At 37.9% G+C, this 17,048-nt stretch overlaps 1 protein-coding gene across 6 annotated transcripts in view; it reads left to right on the top strand.

Moving 5' to 3' along the window:
- LOC116996886 (myosin VIIA and Rab interacting protein) overlaps nt 1–17,048 on the top strand; it is a 242,886-nt gene that overhangs the window by 15,682 nt on the left and 210,156 nt on the right. For all 6 annotated transcript variants that reach the window (XM_033060928.2, XM_033060921.1, XM_033060939.1 and 3 more), the window contains exon 2: nt 13,700–13,849. In XM_033060928.2, the coding sequence (XP_032916819.1) occupies nt 13,740–13,849 (110 nt within the window). In that variant the 5' untranslated portion in view covers nt 13,700–13,739. The remainder of the gene's footprint in view (nt 1–13,699; nt 13,850–17,048) is intronic.

Here is a 17,048-nt window from a genome sequence, read left to right on the forward strand (position 1 = left end):
TACCATATGGCTCAGACTGACTTTTCTTAGGGAATCAAATTAAGTAGGAGCCTGCGTTGTGCTGGGATTTGTGTTATGTTTCAGGCAGGCGTAACAGAATTAGATTGCAAAATGCCTTATAACATGTGTGTGTGTCTCTCCTCAAGCGTCTTTGCAGGGACATTAACTGTAACTAGCAATCTATTTTAACAAATTATGCTTTTTGCCTCGTACCTACCTTTTGATTGTTTCCTGCATTTTTAAAAATGCGGGTAGCTGCCTTGCTATGGAGCCAGGAGTTTTTTAGAATAGGCAGAGCAAAGATTTTAGCAATAAAGGCTTTTAGTCATTCCTCTTGTAAACCTTTTCTGGAAGGCTAGAGGGAGAGAATGGAGGGATAGTTAGTCTAGTTCTCATATTACCGGACATCTTTCTGATTTTGGTGGACCTGTCATCAAACTGGACAGGTTTTTATAGTTGCTTATTTATGGTGATAGCTACTCTCTGTAAACTGTGTCGAGACGACTAAGCCTCTGCTGTTAAACGTCCAACAGTAGCGTTTGCGGCTAATTCTACCTTTGGAAAATGAACAGAGCTGTGCAAAAAGCAGAAGATAGTGTATCTTACACGTAGCCCCTCAGGCTACTGCCTTACCCATCATTTCTCAGGTATCGGATTGTATCAGAGCATATTTACTGATGCCTTAAGCCCAAGCATCTAAAAAGGCACTTAGCTCTTGTGTAGCCTTCCTGGAGAGTTTGTCAGGAAACTCAGTACAATGCAGTTAGAACCCGGGGAGTGGCATTTTCAATACCTGTGGTACCTTAATTGCCAGTGGTGAGAATGCACACAAGTCAGTCCCACCGTGGTAGCCCTCACAGAGGTAAGACATACTTAGAGCACTGCACCCTGTGACAGGATTTGCCTCTTGGACCTGCTGCCTATTCAAATGACATAATATTGTCCTTTCAGGCAGCATAATGCTTTTTTTGTCTTCATCTGAACCAGTGCTGTCTGGATCTAGAAAACTGAGTTAGAACTTTCATTTATTTTCCTGAGTTGGTTTCTTGCTTCCACCCTAACCTGATGAATACAACTGAGTGCATTACGTAGAGAGTACCCGAGTGTATGAACACAGTAGGAATTCACCTTTCTCACTTCATGCTTGCAGTAAACAAAACACTTGAACGGATTGTATTTAAATAAAGGAAAAACAAAAATCCCCAAAGTATGCATGGGTGATGATGAAGAAAGGCTAAAGTGCACTATTGTTCATAAACAGTACATTGGTATGAAAATGTGACTCCTTTGTATTGCTGCCAACATTAACATACCCTATTGTTGTAAGACTGGAAACTGTGGTTTGGCAGTGTAAACCACCTTAACTTGCCCTTGGAAAACTGGACAAGTTGAAAGAGACTAGCTGAATATAATTCCATGAAAACCACAGGGACAGCTTTTCTCATTGAGAAAACCCATTTAATTGTTTGAGTGGATTAATGCTGCCTTCCCGTGGAATTCTTTATTCACCTTCCTTTTGGATTCAGGTAGGTTATTTTTTTAGATAGATAGAGAGATAATAAAGGCTTCTGGCTTACCTGTGAACCACTGACAACCAGAGAATAAAACAGCTCCAAGTTTCTTATACTCAGAGATTTATAGCAGCTTACTTTCAGAAGAAGCTTTTAGGGCTTAAAGGATGAGGAAGATGACTGCTGTATTTTGGTAAAGCACAAAAGCACACTACACTATTCTTCAATTTACCAAATAAGCTTCACCTTTATGATAAAACCAGGCAATTTTACAGATGGGCTAAATACAGTGTAATTTGACAAGATTTCAAGCAGTGGTCAAGTGTTGAGCATCTTTGTGAGATTGGTCAAAGATGCCTGTATCTGAAATTTTGTGAATTTACAGAAACCTAAGAGGAAAACCTTCCATATGTGCCTGATACACCAGTAAGTTCTGTCACTCATATGGTAGGCTAGTCATTATGATGTGTTTGTTATTTAACTTTCAGTTAAAACATGCTTTTTTTTGCCTTTTTTTTTTAAAATCTTGTAGAAAAATGCCACACTGTATTTTTTTTAAACTTCATTTTCTATAAATAAACATTATGCTTGGAATTCTGTGTCCTGAAGATAAATAAATAAAGCACCCTGTAGTGGAAAGCAGTTTAATAAATCACCTTAGGAGCTTTATAATAGATGAAGAGGGTATAAAAACTGCAGTGGCTTCACTGGTCAGAAGCTAATATCAGCCTATTGCAATAATGAGAGATTTTTATGTTATGCATATTCAGAGAATACTAACACAATACATTTCCAGGCCAATATGCATTAAATTTCACCAGCACATATATTTTCAAAGAGTGTTCTACTAGTAAAATATCTAATCTAGCAAGTTTTTACTGAACAATTAGCCCCAGAACTGGGTAAAAGAAACAAAATCTATTGTTACTTTTTATTACCTTTATGCTTCATTTACCTTTTGATCCATTGATGATCATAAAAGGAAAAACTAATATTGATGTTTGGTATTGAGATTATTGGAGTTATTACTATCTACTGGTTGTTTTAAGATATAAAGCATTACCACAGGAACTGAAGTATACATTCTTCAAGGCAAAGGATACCTCCAGACAAAACATCACCCATGGGGGTGGAGCTGACTACTGTGGAGATTAATCTTGATGAAACACTTTCAATAGTATTGTCCCCGTTGGCTCATGGTAATCAATTCAGTAGTTTTCTTGTGTTTTGCTGGCGTTGACTGGCAGGCAGGCAACTCTATCCTGTCCTCTTGCTGAACACCCAAGTTCTGCTCCTTCTGGGCTCTGGACTCTTCCTTGCAAAATGTGCTGCTTACTAATGAAGAAGAATAAATGGGGCAGCCATAGTTTCTGGACTAAGTCTGTTTAAAGGGTGCTGAGGTAATTTTCTGTAGAAAGTGAAATGCAGTATCTTCTTGTGATAGCAGTCTGAAGCATAGTCTCATTCAAAGGCTAGTAAAGTTTATGACATTCCCACTGTCTTTAATGAGTCTTGAACCCAGGCAACAGCCTGAAATTTTTGGGATTTTTTAATAACTAAGCAATCCCTTCCCCAGCACCCTCCACTTGTCTCCATGCAGAATGATCGGTGGTTCTGCTGTTGTAAACCAATTCTCTGCTCTTAGAGGAAGACAGTACGTAAACTGTTGTTTTCTTTCTTGAGAGCAAAATACGTTTATAACTAGTGGAATAAACTTTCTGTTCTGCTCTTGTGATGAGTTTTATCTCTTCTGAAACTAATATAAGAGCTTCTTTGCTTACTAGGCATTACTTGTGGGACAAAATATATTTTTAATGGGGCTTTCTTCTGGTCCTTTTGAGATGTAGAAACAGGATTTTGTGTCCCAGTGTAGTCCAAAAAGAAAAGTACTGGTTTGTGCCATCAAGATTAATTGCTACAGCGTGGATGTGTAGTGTATTATTTAAGTGCGGTTGACAGAGATGCAACTAGCACTGACTGAAATACCTTGAATTTCAGAGATGTACCTATTTTTCTAACCATTGTTAATCTTGAAAGAAATTGATTCCTTTTTTCCCCCTCTCACAAGAACTGATCCTTTTGCCCCTCAGAGATATCCCAAGAAGTGCTTGCTGTACCTTTCTGGAAGTTATCTCAGCACTTGCATCTAGCTGTCATAAGTGCTTTGACATTTGTTTGTCAGACCATGACATGGATTTAAGTTAAATCACAGTGTGTGATTTGGAGCACCATCAAGTTTCAAAAAGAGCTTTGGGGGGGATTCAAAAAAGTGATATTGTTTTTCACTATATCAGCTGGTCTTGATATAAACGTCAGTGACAGAAATTGACCATGTGTTGATCACTGTAAGCACAGAAACTATGAATTGTGTCCCAAATGAGAAGAAAGCAGTTCACCTCTAGAGCAAGGTAAGTCTTATCATTCCATCTCCCACTTCTTTTCTAGTATTTAGTGATGAGGTTTCATGTTCCTGCTCCAAGGTAGTATCACAGGTCCAAAAGAGGAAAATCATTGGAAATACTGTGGATTTGGGTTCCACACATGGTTAAGTGAGGGGCTGTAGTTAGTTCCTAAAGGTGATGGTGGCTTAACTTGATTATGCTGTTCAAATAAGTTCACTGCAACTCAAAAAGGTGTCTGTGCTAGCTGGATGATTTCCTGAATCTGTAAGATGAACTGTTTCTGTAGTTCAAGCTGAAGGAGCTGTGATACTGCTGCAGTTTGGATCCAAATATCAGTGAAACAGAAGTCAAAACCTGACACTGAGGTTGGCCTTTGAACTCCAGAAAGTGACTGACCATGTATTATGCTTGAATATAAGCATACCTTATTTGTATAAACTTATGATCCAGAACTTCACATTTGTTTCTATTGGCCTAGGCTCAGGTTATCTCCATGCAGTGTCAATATAAAAATATCAGCTGAACTCTGGTCCAAAGCAGGACCTCTTATGAGCACAGTTTGGAGTAGGTCCCAGTGTCAACAAACGAATCCATTAACTCCCCCACCTGACAGATTAACCCAGCACTTTGGTTTTTAGAAGCTTTCTACAGCTCTGGCTGTATTTTACTCTTGTTTTATGCCACTTGACAAATGGTTATCTAAACAAACCAAAGACAACCTGCTACTGAAACCCTTTTTACAGTGCACACGTTGTGTGTCAGTCAACTACAGCTCGTCACAAAGTCTCAGTGAAATGGGACATGTGACTTTATACATGTCACTTCATTGTTGTATATCTTATGATTCTTGCTTCTTTGAGGATAAATCAGGGTTAGAAGTATTTTGCAAATGTCACTGTGAATGTGGAAGGCATAGTCTTAGGAATTTATTTTAGCTTTTTATTCTGTTAATTTACTTGCTAATCTGTAAAATTCAGTAATTTGCAGTGGGGTTTCCTGTCAGTGGTTTGAATTAACAGTGATTTACTGTATTAAATTTGTTTTCACATCTGGCAGCACTAGAGAATACTGCCTCATAGTGGCAATTGCTGTTGGAAGCATTTTCTTACCTCTAAACATAGAACTTTTGTCCTTCTTCTAGTCCTGCAGGAAGATTCTCTCAGAAAGTTTAGTTCTTGAATAAATCTTAATTATGTGTTCATGGGTGGTATTTCATAAGAGGGATGAGGGATATCAATTAGTGCAACAGATACTGAAGGAGAAGAAATCCATTTTACTGTGTAGGGTATTTTAAGTTAGGCTGTGGTATGTTTGCATATTGGTTAGATTTTATGTTATGGATGTTTTGGTAGCAGTCAAGCAATCCACACTTAATAGTTTACTTTTGTAGCTTGCATGGATTAATCACAATATGGCTTTCAAGTTATGAGGAGTTTCTTAATTTTTCATAACTCCTTTGCTTGTATTATTGAAATGCAGAATTAAATACAGATGCAAAATGTGTAGTGCTGCTGTTTGACTTTTCACAAAAGCTTCACCTTTTCTCTCAGTGGTTTTTTTTTTCATATTAAAGATCTTAATAACTCAGATGAGAAGCCTTATCACCACTTAACTCAATAGTGATACTTTGGCATTTTGAAGTTGAAAAACTTACCTTAGTGGACCTATTTTCTTGGTTAGTTTCTTGAATGTTATCTGTAGGAGGCTCTTCTCTAGTTAAAAAGTATAAAAGCTAAAACCCAAGGCATAATTTCTAACAAATAGTGACTGCTGTAGTACTGGGTAAGGCATTTAACTTTGATACACATACTTATCATGTGCTGCTCCACAGTTTGTATGGCAGGGGACCTTCTGTATCATTCAGTTGCTTCAGGTCAAACAGGAAAACAGGAAGTTGGCACCTGAAATAGGAATCTGCAGAGTAATATCCAGAATGGGTCAAGTTGTAAGGGACTATGTGTTCTATCTGCTCAAACTGGGCCATCCTAGAGCGCATGGCACAGGATTGCCTCCAGTTATTTTTGAGTATTCCTGGTGAGGGAGACACCACCACCCATCTGGGCAACCTGTTCTAGTGTATGGTCACCTGCTTGAAGAAGCTCTTCTTCATGTTCAGGTGGAACTTCCTGTGCATCAGTTTCTGCTCTTTGCCTATTGTCCTATTGCTTGGCACCATTGAGAGGAAACATCGTCTTGGACCCCTCTCCTCCCTTCAGTTATTTACAGGCATTGATGAGGGCTTCTCTCGGTTTTCCTCCACAAGGAGGGAGATCAATAATTGAGCCTTCCCAGACTTAATATGGCACCGGACCTGAGTTTTTCTGAGTGCCAGTACTAGACCGGTATTTATGTGTATTTACACTGGTGAAGTGAGCGCTCACTTCTCTGCCTGCCTCTTAGAATGAGAGAGAAACCCAGCAATTCTTTGAAGGAACCATGAAGTATTCAGTGTTTCTTTCATCTCCCTTCAATCAGTATGGCTCGTTTGATGGCCTTTGCTTGTGAAACGTTGGGACTACAGGTGTCTGAGGAGAAGGCTGTGGCATGTGTAATGCAGCACAGGTGGATGAATGTATTTTTGCATCCTCTTTCTTGAGCTAATGCTGAAGGGAAAGATAGAACAAATGAGCTTTTTGTTTAGTATTCTCTTCATGCTGGCTCAAGCTTAGCAAGTACAGTGTGAAGCCTGATTTGCCAGATGTGTTCTGGTCTGTGTTTTGATGCAAAGGTGGAAGAGGCGTAGCTCAGTTCAGTGGGTGCTGATTTCTCTGTTCAGGGAGTCTGGGCACTTAAAATTAAGCTCTGAGCCCCACTTTGCAGGTTAGGCATTCAAAGGGTAGCTCCTGCAGTCTTTTTTACAGAAGTGCAAATTTCTGATTGTGTTGGAGTCTTTGGGATCAGATGCATTCTCCAAGTGCACATGCTGGCTTTCTTGCTGGCCTGTGATGATTCACTCTGGAGTTGGTTAACAATCCATTACAGTAATGAGCTGAATTTCATGCTTTAGATTGAAGGCACATGGAGAAGAGGCAAATCATTCAAGATACAATTGCATGTCAGCACATTACTGCTCCAATTTTTTCTTTTTCTCCAAGCTGTCTTCTTCATTTCTGGAAGAGTGATAGTCAGTCTCACATAGAATACTGTCAGACCCATCATCTTTACGCACTCTTCCATAACACAGTTGCTACCAAATAGAGAAAATAGAGCTGAACATGTTTTGCCTAAATTCAGCATAAACAATGGAAGAGGAGACTGAAGTAAAATGAGAATATATGCTAACTAGAAATCCACTTGCATATGAAATATATGAAATCAGTATATGCCAGATAATCTGTGATCTCTAGCAGCTGCGGGGACAAATTTTTGGTAAGACTTTACTCTAGTTCAGTTTTACAAGTGAGAAGATTATTCTGGTCCGTCAATTTAGCTTTTGTATCACATTTTGAATTTCCAATGGGATTTGTACTTGTGTATAAGTTGTAGGCCTAATACATAAGTATAAAGTGATCATCAGTTGTTATACAACTTCTCTTTTTTAATATGACTTTTTTTGAACCATTAGAGGTAGGTGACAGAAATTAGATCTTACAGTGCAATCTTGAGTATTTTCTAATTTTTTTTTCCTCTTTAAATAAAATAGGTTTTTTTTTTTTAGAAACACATTTATATGCTGTGTTCTGCCTTTAGGAGAGTACTATGCTTAGATGAGACATATGCCATTCTTTCTTGAATGGAATGTCAGTTCACTAAGATTTTTAATTCTGTGACATGGTTTAACACCACAGTGCTGTACCAGCTACTAAGAAGAAAATGGACTCTATAATCTTCCAGCTGTCACCAGGACATTCTGCTATTTCATATTCAATACTTAAAATAAAATAAAATATAGAAGCAAGAAGAGTGTTTATTTCCTAAATTACTTAAAATTTAAAACCATGCAGTACTAACCTTTGACCTGTAAGGTTTACAGTTTCACCCATTATGGTATGTTCCAGCAATCTTTTAGACAAATGTATATACAATGATTGTAATAACCTGCGTTAATAAGGAACATTTCTCCCTGAAGGAGCTGAATGAACTTCAGGTTTTAAAACCTGCTGCTTTAGCCCTAACACTCCCCAGAGAAACAAATGTACAGTGATTTCACAACTATTATATAAGGCACACCGGACTATAAGGTGCACTTTTTTTTTTGCAGTGAGGAGCTGCGCCATGTGCAACAAAGTAACGAATAAGTAACAGGGGCTGCCCGCAGTCCAGGGCGGCTCAGGGCTGCTGTGGCGCCGCCGCAGCTTGCACTTCCGAGTTGGCTCAGGGTGGCCACTGGCTCCCTCCCTCCCTCCCTGCGCGGCAGCCGGGGCCGCCCGCCTCCCTCCCCACGTTCCGCTCCTGCCGGTCCGGCCGCTCCTGCCAGGCTGGGAGCCACCCACCTCGCCACTTCGGCCAGGCCGGGGCCACCGGCTCCCTGCCTCCCCACCCTGCTCCAGCTGGGCTGAGGCCAGCGGCTCCCAGCCCCAGCCCCAGCCTCACCGCTCCAGCCAGGCTGGGGCCAGTGGCTCCCTGCCCCCCCCGCGTGGCTCGGCGCTCCCGCTGCGCTGTCCCCCCTTGCAGCTCCCACTTCCGGTGTGGCAAATTTCGCAACTTTGTACATTATATAAAGTGCACCGGACTATAAGGCGCACTTCTGGGTTGAGGCCAAAATTTTAGTCAAAAGGGTGCGCCTTATAGTCATGAAATTACTGTAACTTTTCTCAGAAGCTTGTCAGCTGTTTGCTGCTTGCAAATCTCCCATAAAATTAGTTCAAGGCTGAAAGCAAGATACTTTTTTTGCTTTGGTTAAAGACTGGGAAATATGTGCAGTAAAACTCAGTAAAATCAATGTGGGTACAAAGAATAACATCCTCTTTGAGATCTTTGTCTTACATCTCATTTAAAATACAGATACAAGTCCTGTGTTGAAGCCAGGTGGGTTGTATTTAATTTTTCAGTCAAAGAGGTGGCCTTTTATTTCTGATGAGTATATTTTCCCTTTTCTTATTTTGAGACATTTGTTCATTTTGAGTGTTAAGAGAAGAATACTCTGTTTTTTTTAACCCAAGCTTCTAGACATTCTTGGAGTTAAAAAAGATTAACAAATTTGTGGCCAGTGTTAATTATGTCTCATTTCAGACTTAATGATGTGCTAACTGTAGTAGAAATTACTTTGGACAGTGATGGTTTTTACATGTTGGGTTACTGCTAAAACCTGTATTGTTCAAGTGTGTTGACATAACTCAAAGCACTATTCAGACCTTTTTTTTGCCACTTTATATTTGTCAAATGAAGCATATGACATTATGTAATTTATGTGTTAAATATTGTGGCATTTGCATTAAAAATTATCATAATGACCTCATGTGGGCAATGTGGCAACTTTTTTTTGACAATTCAGTAAACAAAACTTTTTAAAATACAAGGGGTGGTTAAGGAGCTCTATTGGTGACAAAGTGCTTGTCATCCTCTTTGTATTAAAAAGGTGACTATCTTGTATGATTTTAAAGGGAAAAATGTTCACCAGTATGATTATACAAGGAATTTCTTGTGGCACTAAAAGAATTCTGAAAAGAATGACAAGAAAGATTGAGCAGTATTATTTGGGTCCTGATGGACTGATGAAGGAAGGAAATATGAGCTAGTTGGTGACAGAATCAAAGATATAATTACTAGTAGGTTTCTTCTTGTATATCTACTTGGAAGCTACGGAAGTGGTAGAGTTGCAGAACAGAGTAGAAAAGCTCTGGTGAGGAGTTTGGTGACTCTAAATCTGAGACTATGTGGAAGAAAGGTATTGTGAATAGAAAATTTCAATTGCAAATAACTGGGTTGAAGGAGTTGGTGGTCTAGGTTCCTCAGGTACTACATTTAATCAGTGCACCTCAAAGCATTTTAGAGCAAAACATATACAGTGCTGTGGAAACCAGTGAAATCTTGATTAAAAATGTACTCAGAAACAGAAAGAATTATAGGATATTCTTGTTTGGAGAGTTCTCTTCCAGATACCCACTGTATATACCCCCCAAGTCTTCTCTAGGCTGAGCAGTACTAGTGCTCCTGGCATCACTGCCTGTGAAAGATGCTCCAGTCCCTTAACCGTTATTGTGACCATAAGTACTTTCTTGTTCTGGGGAAGTCCAAACTGGGCACAGGACTCCAGATGCAGCCTCACTAGAACTGATTGCTTTGCTAAGCATAAAACTAAGAAGTCTGTGTTGTACAATATTCAGTGTGACCACTTGCATAATTAACTTTATAATGTGGTTCTTTGTCAAGCAGAGAATCTGTCTTAAATGTTAGTTGGCACTTAGCCCAAATTTTTTTTTCTCCCCACCCTCCAAATAATGCTAATCATCTGCTAAGACTCCAAGTCCAAAGAGCTTAGCTGTCATATGGGTGAGTAGGAATGCACTATTTGACCTTGTTTCTTGCGTTGATGCCCTCGTCTGTGTTAAAATCATGCATTGCTTGCAGTTCTTGAAAAACATTTCATTTGCTTGTTTTTGTTTTTGCTGGGGTTTGGTTTTGTTTTTAAGGTTAAATTCAAGAAATGTTTTCAGTGTGGAAGTTTTAAAAATGAACTGTAAGAAGTGTTAAGATTAGAGTATAAGTCAATACCCAATCGTGTCTTGTAAGCCTAGGCTTTCTTGTTACAGTGTGTTAATTTGTTCAGCAAAAGTTTTCTAGGGAGTTATACTATTCCTTGTAAAGTCTGTGGGATCTTAGAATTTGTATTCAGTTTGAGATTTACCAAAGAAGTACTCATGAATGCAATCATTTGAAGAGTCTCATGCAAGTTATTTTAATTGAGGCCAGAAGTTATTTTAGGCTGAGAAGCTATTTTGTGTGTTTTAAGCTAGTTTTAAGTGTAACTTGTTACATTTCCTCTAGAGGACTTGTCATTGTGTATTTCCAAAATGCATAATCTGGATCTACCACAGAAAGGACATTTGAGAATTGTTTATGAATATTTATAAACTGCTGTGATAGTCCCAGATCAGAGGTGATTCAGTAATGTGATGAAAAATTATTTCCTGGGAAAACACAGAGTTCCTTAGAGGTTAATGCAATATTGGAATGCAAAGACTAAGAATACCGTAGAGAACTAAACCACATGAAAGTCAAAAGTTAAAGTTGCTTGTGATTTTGAAGCCTCTATACTTGAAATGAAGTCTTTGCCAACCCGAGACAATCAGAGGTGATGCAGCTGCTCAATTATTCCCAAATTTTGGGGTAAATTTCCCCCTTCTAATACATGGCCACAATCAGCACTGGCAGCTGAATCAAAGGGATAATTTTTTTACTGATGGACCAGCTTGCATGTGTGAAAAAACATTACTGATGTTTACACCATTTCCAAAGGGATTTTGATGAAGACCTGAAGGGAGAACTTATTATGAAAATGTTAGTTACAGTTGTTAACTTGATGCTTAAGATACTAGGAAATCAAAGATGAAATTCCAGTTGCCTTCATCATCTTGTGTCTCAGAAGATTGTAGTCCTAGCATAAAGGTGTCTCTACTGGCTCCAGGAATTGCTTTATGTGTATCCTTTATTTTACCCTTAAGTGTATGTGGGAGAAAAAAGTTACTTGGAAAAGTCCTGCTTACTTCCCCATGGATGTTGGCCTTCCTGTAGTGAAGCCCCTCTATGCTTTTAGAAAGTCAGAGGCACCTTTGCACTTGACTGCTTTGTGCAGGAAGAGCTGAGCAGGTATCCCAAAGCCTGAAGGCAAGGATGTGTCCCAGGGCACTTCATGCTCTGTCTTTGAGCTGCAACTTATGCGTTACCTCAGCAAATCCTTCACCTTTTCTTTACCAATGCTCAGTGAGGTTTTGGTATACGGACTGTAGGTGAAAGGACAGAGAAAAATCTTAATATTTGCTGAAAATTTAGAGGAGATTTATGCACCTGTTTGGCATTGCAGAAAAATCTTACCAGTTGTTCCTCGCTATGTTTTAGCCAATATATTCTCGGTCTTGCAAGTGAGATTAATGAAGACCACATACAGTCCTTTCTTTCTTTGGCACTTTGCTTCTACACAGATCAGGGTAATTTTTCTTAGAAGTACATTTTTATAACCTTTATTGAATACTCACTGTCATCTTCCTTAGTAGATTCAGAGTCAAACCAGAACATTGTGACTTTTTTTTCAGCTGTATGGTGAGCATGTATCTTGTTGGAGGGATCTTGTCATCTTGATTTCACCTAAGATTGTATACCATCTGCTTGGTTTTGGTGAAGTGTTCTTTTCTTGAACAAGGGTTTTATTCTAGACTTCATGGATAGTCAAACCGAAACAGAAAAAATAAGCAGTGCCCTCCTTCTTTGTTTGTGTTTTTCTTGTTTGCAGAATGGTAATCAGATGATTGTAGTGAGGTAAATATTGTATTTAAAAACCCCCACCAAATTAACAAAAAAACCTCAAAGCCCAACTACATCCCACATCATTATCTGAGTAGCAAATGAAATGTTTAGAAAATAAAGCTGATTTTTTTTTTCTACTTGCAGTAGTACTTGGAACACTTAATTGTATGCTGTAGCAGTTTTCCTTAGAGGTGGGGTTTTTTTGAACCAGAACCAACTTGGATGCTTTACATAGTGTCATTCCCTTGCCACTCACCATGGATGAAGAGGCAATAACACTTGTCTCTTCTATACAGTGTAAGAACTATAGTGTGTTCATGGTTGTTATATACATTCCTGGGAGCTGGTAACGGCTGTTAGCTGATGCAAAAACTGTCTCATGCTTCTGAAACTGTAACACAGTGTAGAGATGGACACCTCTATGATTCCCCAAATAATTGCATAAATCAAATGGCACAAGTTAATACTGAGAGCTGAATTTACTAGACTCCAATGAAATGAGTAAAAGTCATGAGAAAATAAATTAGGACAAATTTCATTACTGAAACTTAATGGACCAAGCTCTAGTTCAAAATTTATAGTAGCTTCAATTCACACATAATTTTAACTACTACTTTTTCTCTTCCAAATATGGGAAATTATGATATAGTGGTGACATCTAAATATAGATAATGACATCTAAATCTTTCCAGTTACTTTGGGAAACACATTTAGAATTTATATGCTTGCCTTTTGAAATGATGCTTTAAAATAATTCCTGATTTCTTAGTTGATAGTATAAAACATTTTTGAGTGTTGCATCAGAGTATGTTCTCTTGTTCATACAGTGGCAGAGCTTGCACTGCAAAATCTTAAAAAATGTCTTAACCTGATTTGACCTGAGTTAAATGTGTTCCTTTTTGAAAGCAACACTGAGGTCTGTCCTCAACGTCTCTTATTATCCCAAATAATTTATCTTTTTCATTTATATTTAAGTGGGGAGTGATTGCTTTCAGTACATGGAACCTGCAAAATAATTCTGAAATGAATCCTTCCAGTTGTACGAGTGAAGTTTAGGTTGGATTTTAGGAGCAATTCCTTCACTGAAAGGGTTGTCAAACATTGGAACAGATTGCCCAAGGAAGTGGTTGAATTGCTGCTCCTGGAGGTATTTAAAAGATATGCAGGTGTGGTACTTAGGGAGATGGTTTAGAGGTGGACTTGGCAGTGCTGAGTTAATGGTTGGACTTAGTGTAAAAGGCGTTTTCCAGCCAAAAAAATTCAACTGTTTTCTGATGTTTATGGCAGCAACTTTCTTTTTGTGCCTTTGATCTCCACATGTTTGTGAAAACTATGAATGCTTTCAATTTATTTTTCTATTTTATTTTCTATTTCTGATTTCAGATATTCCTTATAGTTATTCATATCCAGGAGCCAGTGCATAATGGGGAGAAAACTGGACCTCTCTGGCTTGACTGATGAAGAAGCAGAGCATGTGCTCCAGGTGGTTCAGCGAGATTTCAGCCTTCGTAAGAAAGAAGAAGAAAGGCTGAGGTAAGGGTAAAAACAGGATTAAAAATATTGGTCTATTTTGATTGTTGCAAACTGACTTTAGAGGAAACCAGAGAATACAGCTTTTTTGTGGTGTTCTACGCAATAATAATAATTCCTGTCATAGAGGCAAGAAATGTTCAAACTCTTCCACATGAATTCAATTACTGAGTGGTAGTAGTAGTAGTAATTAATTTTTGCATTTAGTCTATCCTAGATTAAACCACAGCAATGGTCTCTAAATCACCTCTGTGTATCTCCTGGGTAGAGGCTAAGTAGTGTTTGATGTAGCAAAAGCAGAAGTTTATATTAAGAGAATTTTTTTTTCCTACTGTAGTCAGTTCCTTTTCTTTATTCAGAAACTTTATCTACATGCAAGCACCTGAAAGCGAAGAAGTTCAACCCATCTCTTTCCCCCAAAACAGTTAATGGGATATGTTATCCATTGTATTGAGGTAACTCTGCTTTCAGTAGTCTGTGTACAAAATTATCACTAGCAGAAATAATCCAGAAGAAAACAGATGGAACTTGTTGGCAGGGTAGCTGAGGAAATTTGGTATGTGACAAGGGGACTACAGATAGAGACCTGAATTGATAGATACAATATTTCTAGTTTCAGCAATATTTCCTTGGATTATTATGCCTGACTTTTTTATTCCCTTCTTTAAATACATCATTATTTATTATCCAGAATGCTCTGAAGTTTCTTTCTATGGTTGGAAAATGCACATTCTCTTTATGTGCTACTTGTATTTCAGGCATCATCATGTTTCTTTTTAATTTAGTATCAAACTGAAGTCAACAGAGCAGGAAGATGACTGAAATCAACAGAAAACCGGGCATATATACTATGTGCAATAGAAACTGAGAGGAATCCTGTCTCACCTGGAGTATTAGGAGCAAGAAATGAATGTTGCAGCATAGGCCTAATACGATTTTAGCATGCTGTGCAAGTTCTTGCTTGGGTTGGGAGTGCAAGCTTGCTGCAGGGAGAAAAAACTGCATGAGGATGGCACACAAAAATTTTTTTTGGCTGTTTGTTGTACCATGTTTTTTTCTGATTACTTTGGTAATTTTTCACTACATAGCCAAGAGATTCTAGAAACAGCTAAAGGGCGGTGAGTGTGGGAGCTGAGTCTGGCTTTTTATACTGTGACTGGTTGTATCTTACTGGAGGAAGCGTACCACAGCTAGGAAGTGCTGGGGCATCTTGCCTGGTCTATACCATAGATCCATAGTGGGAGGAGGAGGGGGAAGGATGAAAGGCATGCACACAGAAAATTGACTGGAAAGCCTGGATAGGTAAAATTTTTGCTGGTGTTTGTGTTTGACCATTTTGCTACTGAAGTTTTTAATTACACCTAATTTCCATAACACTTAATTTCACAAATAGAAAACTGTTTGAGAAGACAGGTAAAACACTGGGAAGGTAGGAGAAACACGTGGATACAATTCACCTTATGTATGAATATGTATATTTCAATTATATATGACTTTTTTATTCTTGCAAAGTTATGCCTTTTACAAGTGTTAAGCTATGTTAAAGTGCTGCAAATAATGGGCTGTACTGACAAAGGAAATGTTCTGAAATTCAGCTGATAGTTTAGATATGAATTTAAGTAATTTTAATGACACTAAAAATTGCCAGTGCAGTTCAAAACTTACTTCTGACTTGAAAGCTATGATTTTTTTTTTCTTTTTAAAATCAGGCTCGTCTGATTGGTTTTGGTTGCTTGGTTAGCGGCATATCTTTTTGTCTTGCTATGTGATTGAAAATATATAAGAAAATTATATGATCTTGCTATAGATTAGATTTTTCAACCTGTAAGAAATAAGATTAGATCTGCTTTGATGTTCTTGGCTCTATTGTGTTTGTATTTGGAATGTTATCAACTGGCGAACTTTACCATGCACTTTTGCTTTAGAAGTGAAACTCTGTAAGGCTTTTCTAAGATAAAAAAGCTGGCATGTATATATATATATATTATATGTTAGACTTCTAGAATTCTTTTAACAAATTCAAAACCAAGCCATATCTGAAGGTATCGTTTTACATTTCTTTTTTTTTATTCCTATAATTTGAGGTAGCAGCATTAGACTTTAAATGGAACTGTTGAAGCTTTTGCATGTGGTACTTTCTTAAAATAGGGTTTCTGTATAATTCTTCATATCATAGATTTATTTTTGGATGCTTTTCTCCACCAAGATTTAAGTAGCTCTTTCACATATCTCTCTCTCTATTATTCTCATTGGTAACAATTATTTCTAAAGATCAAGAAATACTTAAGGGAGTATATGACAGATTTCCACTATCCATTATCCACTACATCAGGAGAGTAATGAAAGCTAAAAAAACTGTGTGTAATTGATAGCTTCAATTTTGCTTTTCTAGTGGCAGCTGAACAGTTAACTAGCATACTACAAGAAGTGAAGCTTATCTTTACTTCTAATAAATGTTTCTAAGGTGCTAAAGTAAAATGACAAATTTTTTAGACTTAACATTCCAATATTTTTTATAATATTGCTGCTTTTACATGCTAATTTATTTTTTCATATTCTCTAAACAAAATGTCATAATGTATGGAGAAAAGCCATACTGGTGGTCTGCATTTTCTGCTGCAAAACTGTTTTGAATTTCTCTGCAGTGAGGATTTTTGCAGTGGTTCTCTAATTTAAGTCTTTCTCAGAACTTTATCTCCTACTGTTATCAGACATTTTGATCTTGTACATTTTTTGAAAAAAATTAGTTGGCTACAACCGGTAAGATAACAATAAGATAAATGTGTACATGTTTAGTGAGTAGAGTGGTTGGGGCGTTATTCCTTACTGCTTCATATCGTTTTAGTTTCTTTTTTTGCTATGGCTTTCAACCTGATTTGAGATTAATAATATTTACTGTTGTCACTTATTCACCCATTATCTTTCTATTTTGATTATGTGTTCGTTTTGGTCTTTGGCAGTAGTGTTACATTTTTATTAGCCCCAGCATTAGTGTAATCACTCAGAGTCATTGTGGCTAAAATTAAAACACAGACTTGCAAATGGATGGGCTGAATTTACTGTGAATCAGTTGAAGTAGACAAACAAGGCAGATCTGGCATAAATAGGAAGGTGATTGGTTTGAGTTTCTTGGTTTATATGTTCAGGACAACCTTATGTACCTCCCTTCTGGCACTGAAGCTCTGCAGGTCTCTCTGGGCCC

This window comes from Catharus ustulatus, chromosome 1, assembly GCF_009819885.2.
Source record: "Catharus ustulatus isolate bCatUst1 chromosome 1, bCatUst1.pri.v2, whole genome shotgun sequence".
Lineage (NCBI taxonomy): Eukaryota > Metazoa > Chordata > Aves > Passeriformes > Turdidae > Catharus > Catharus ustulatus.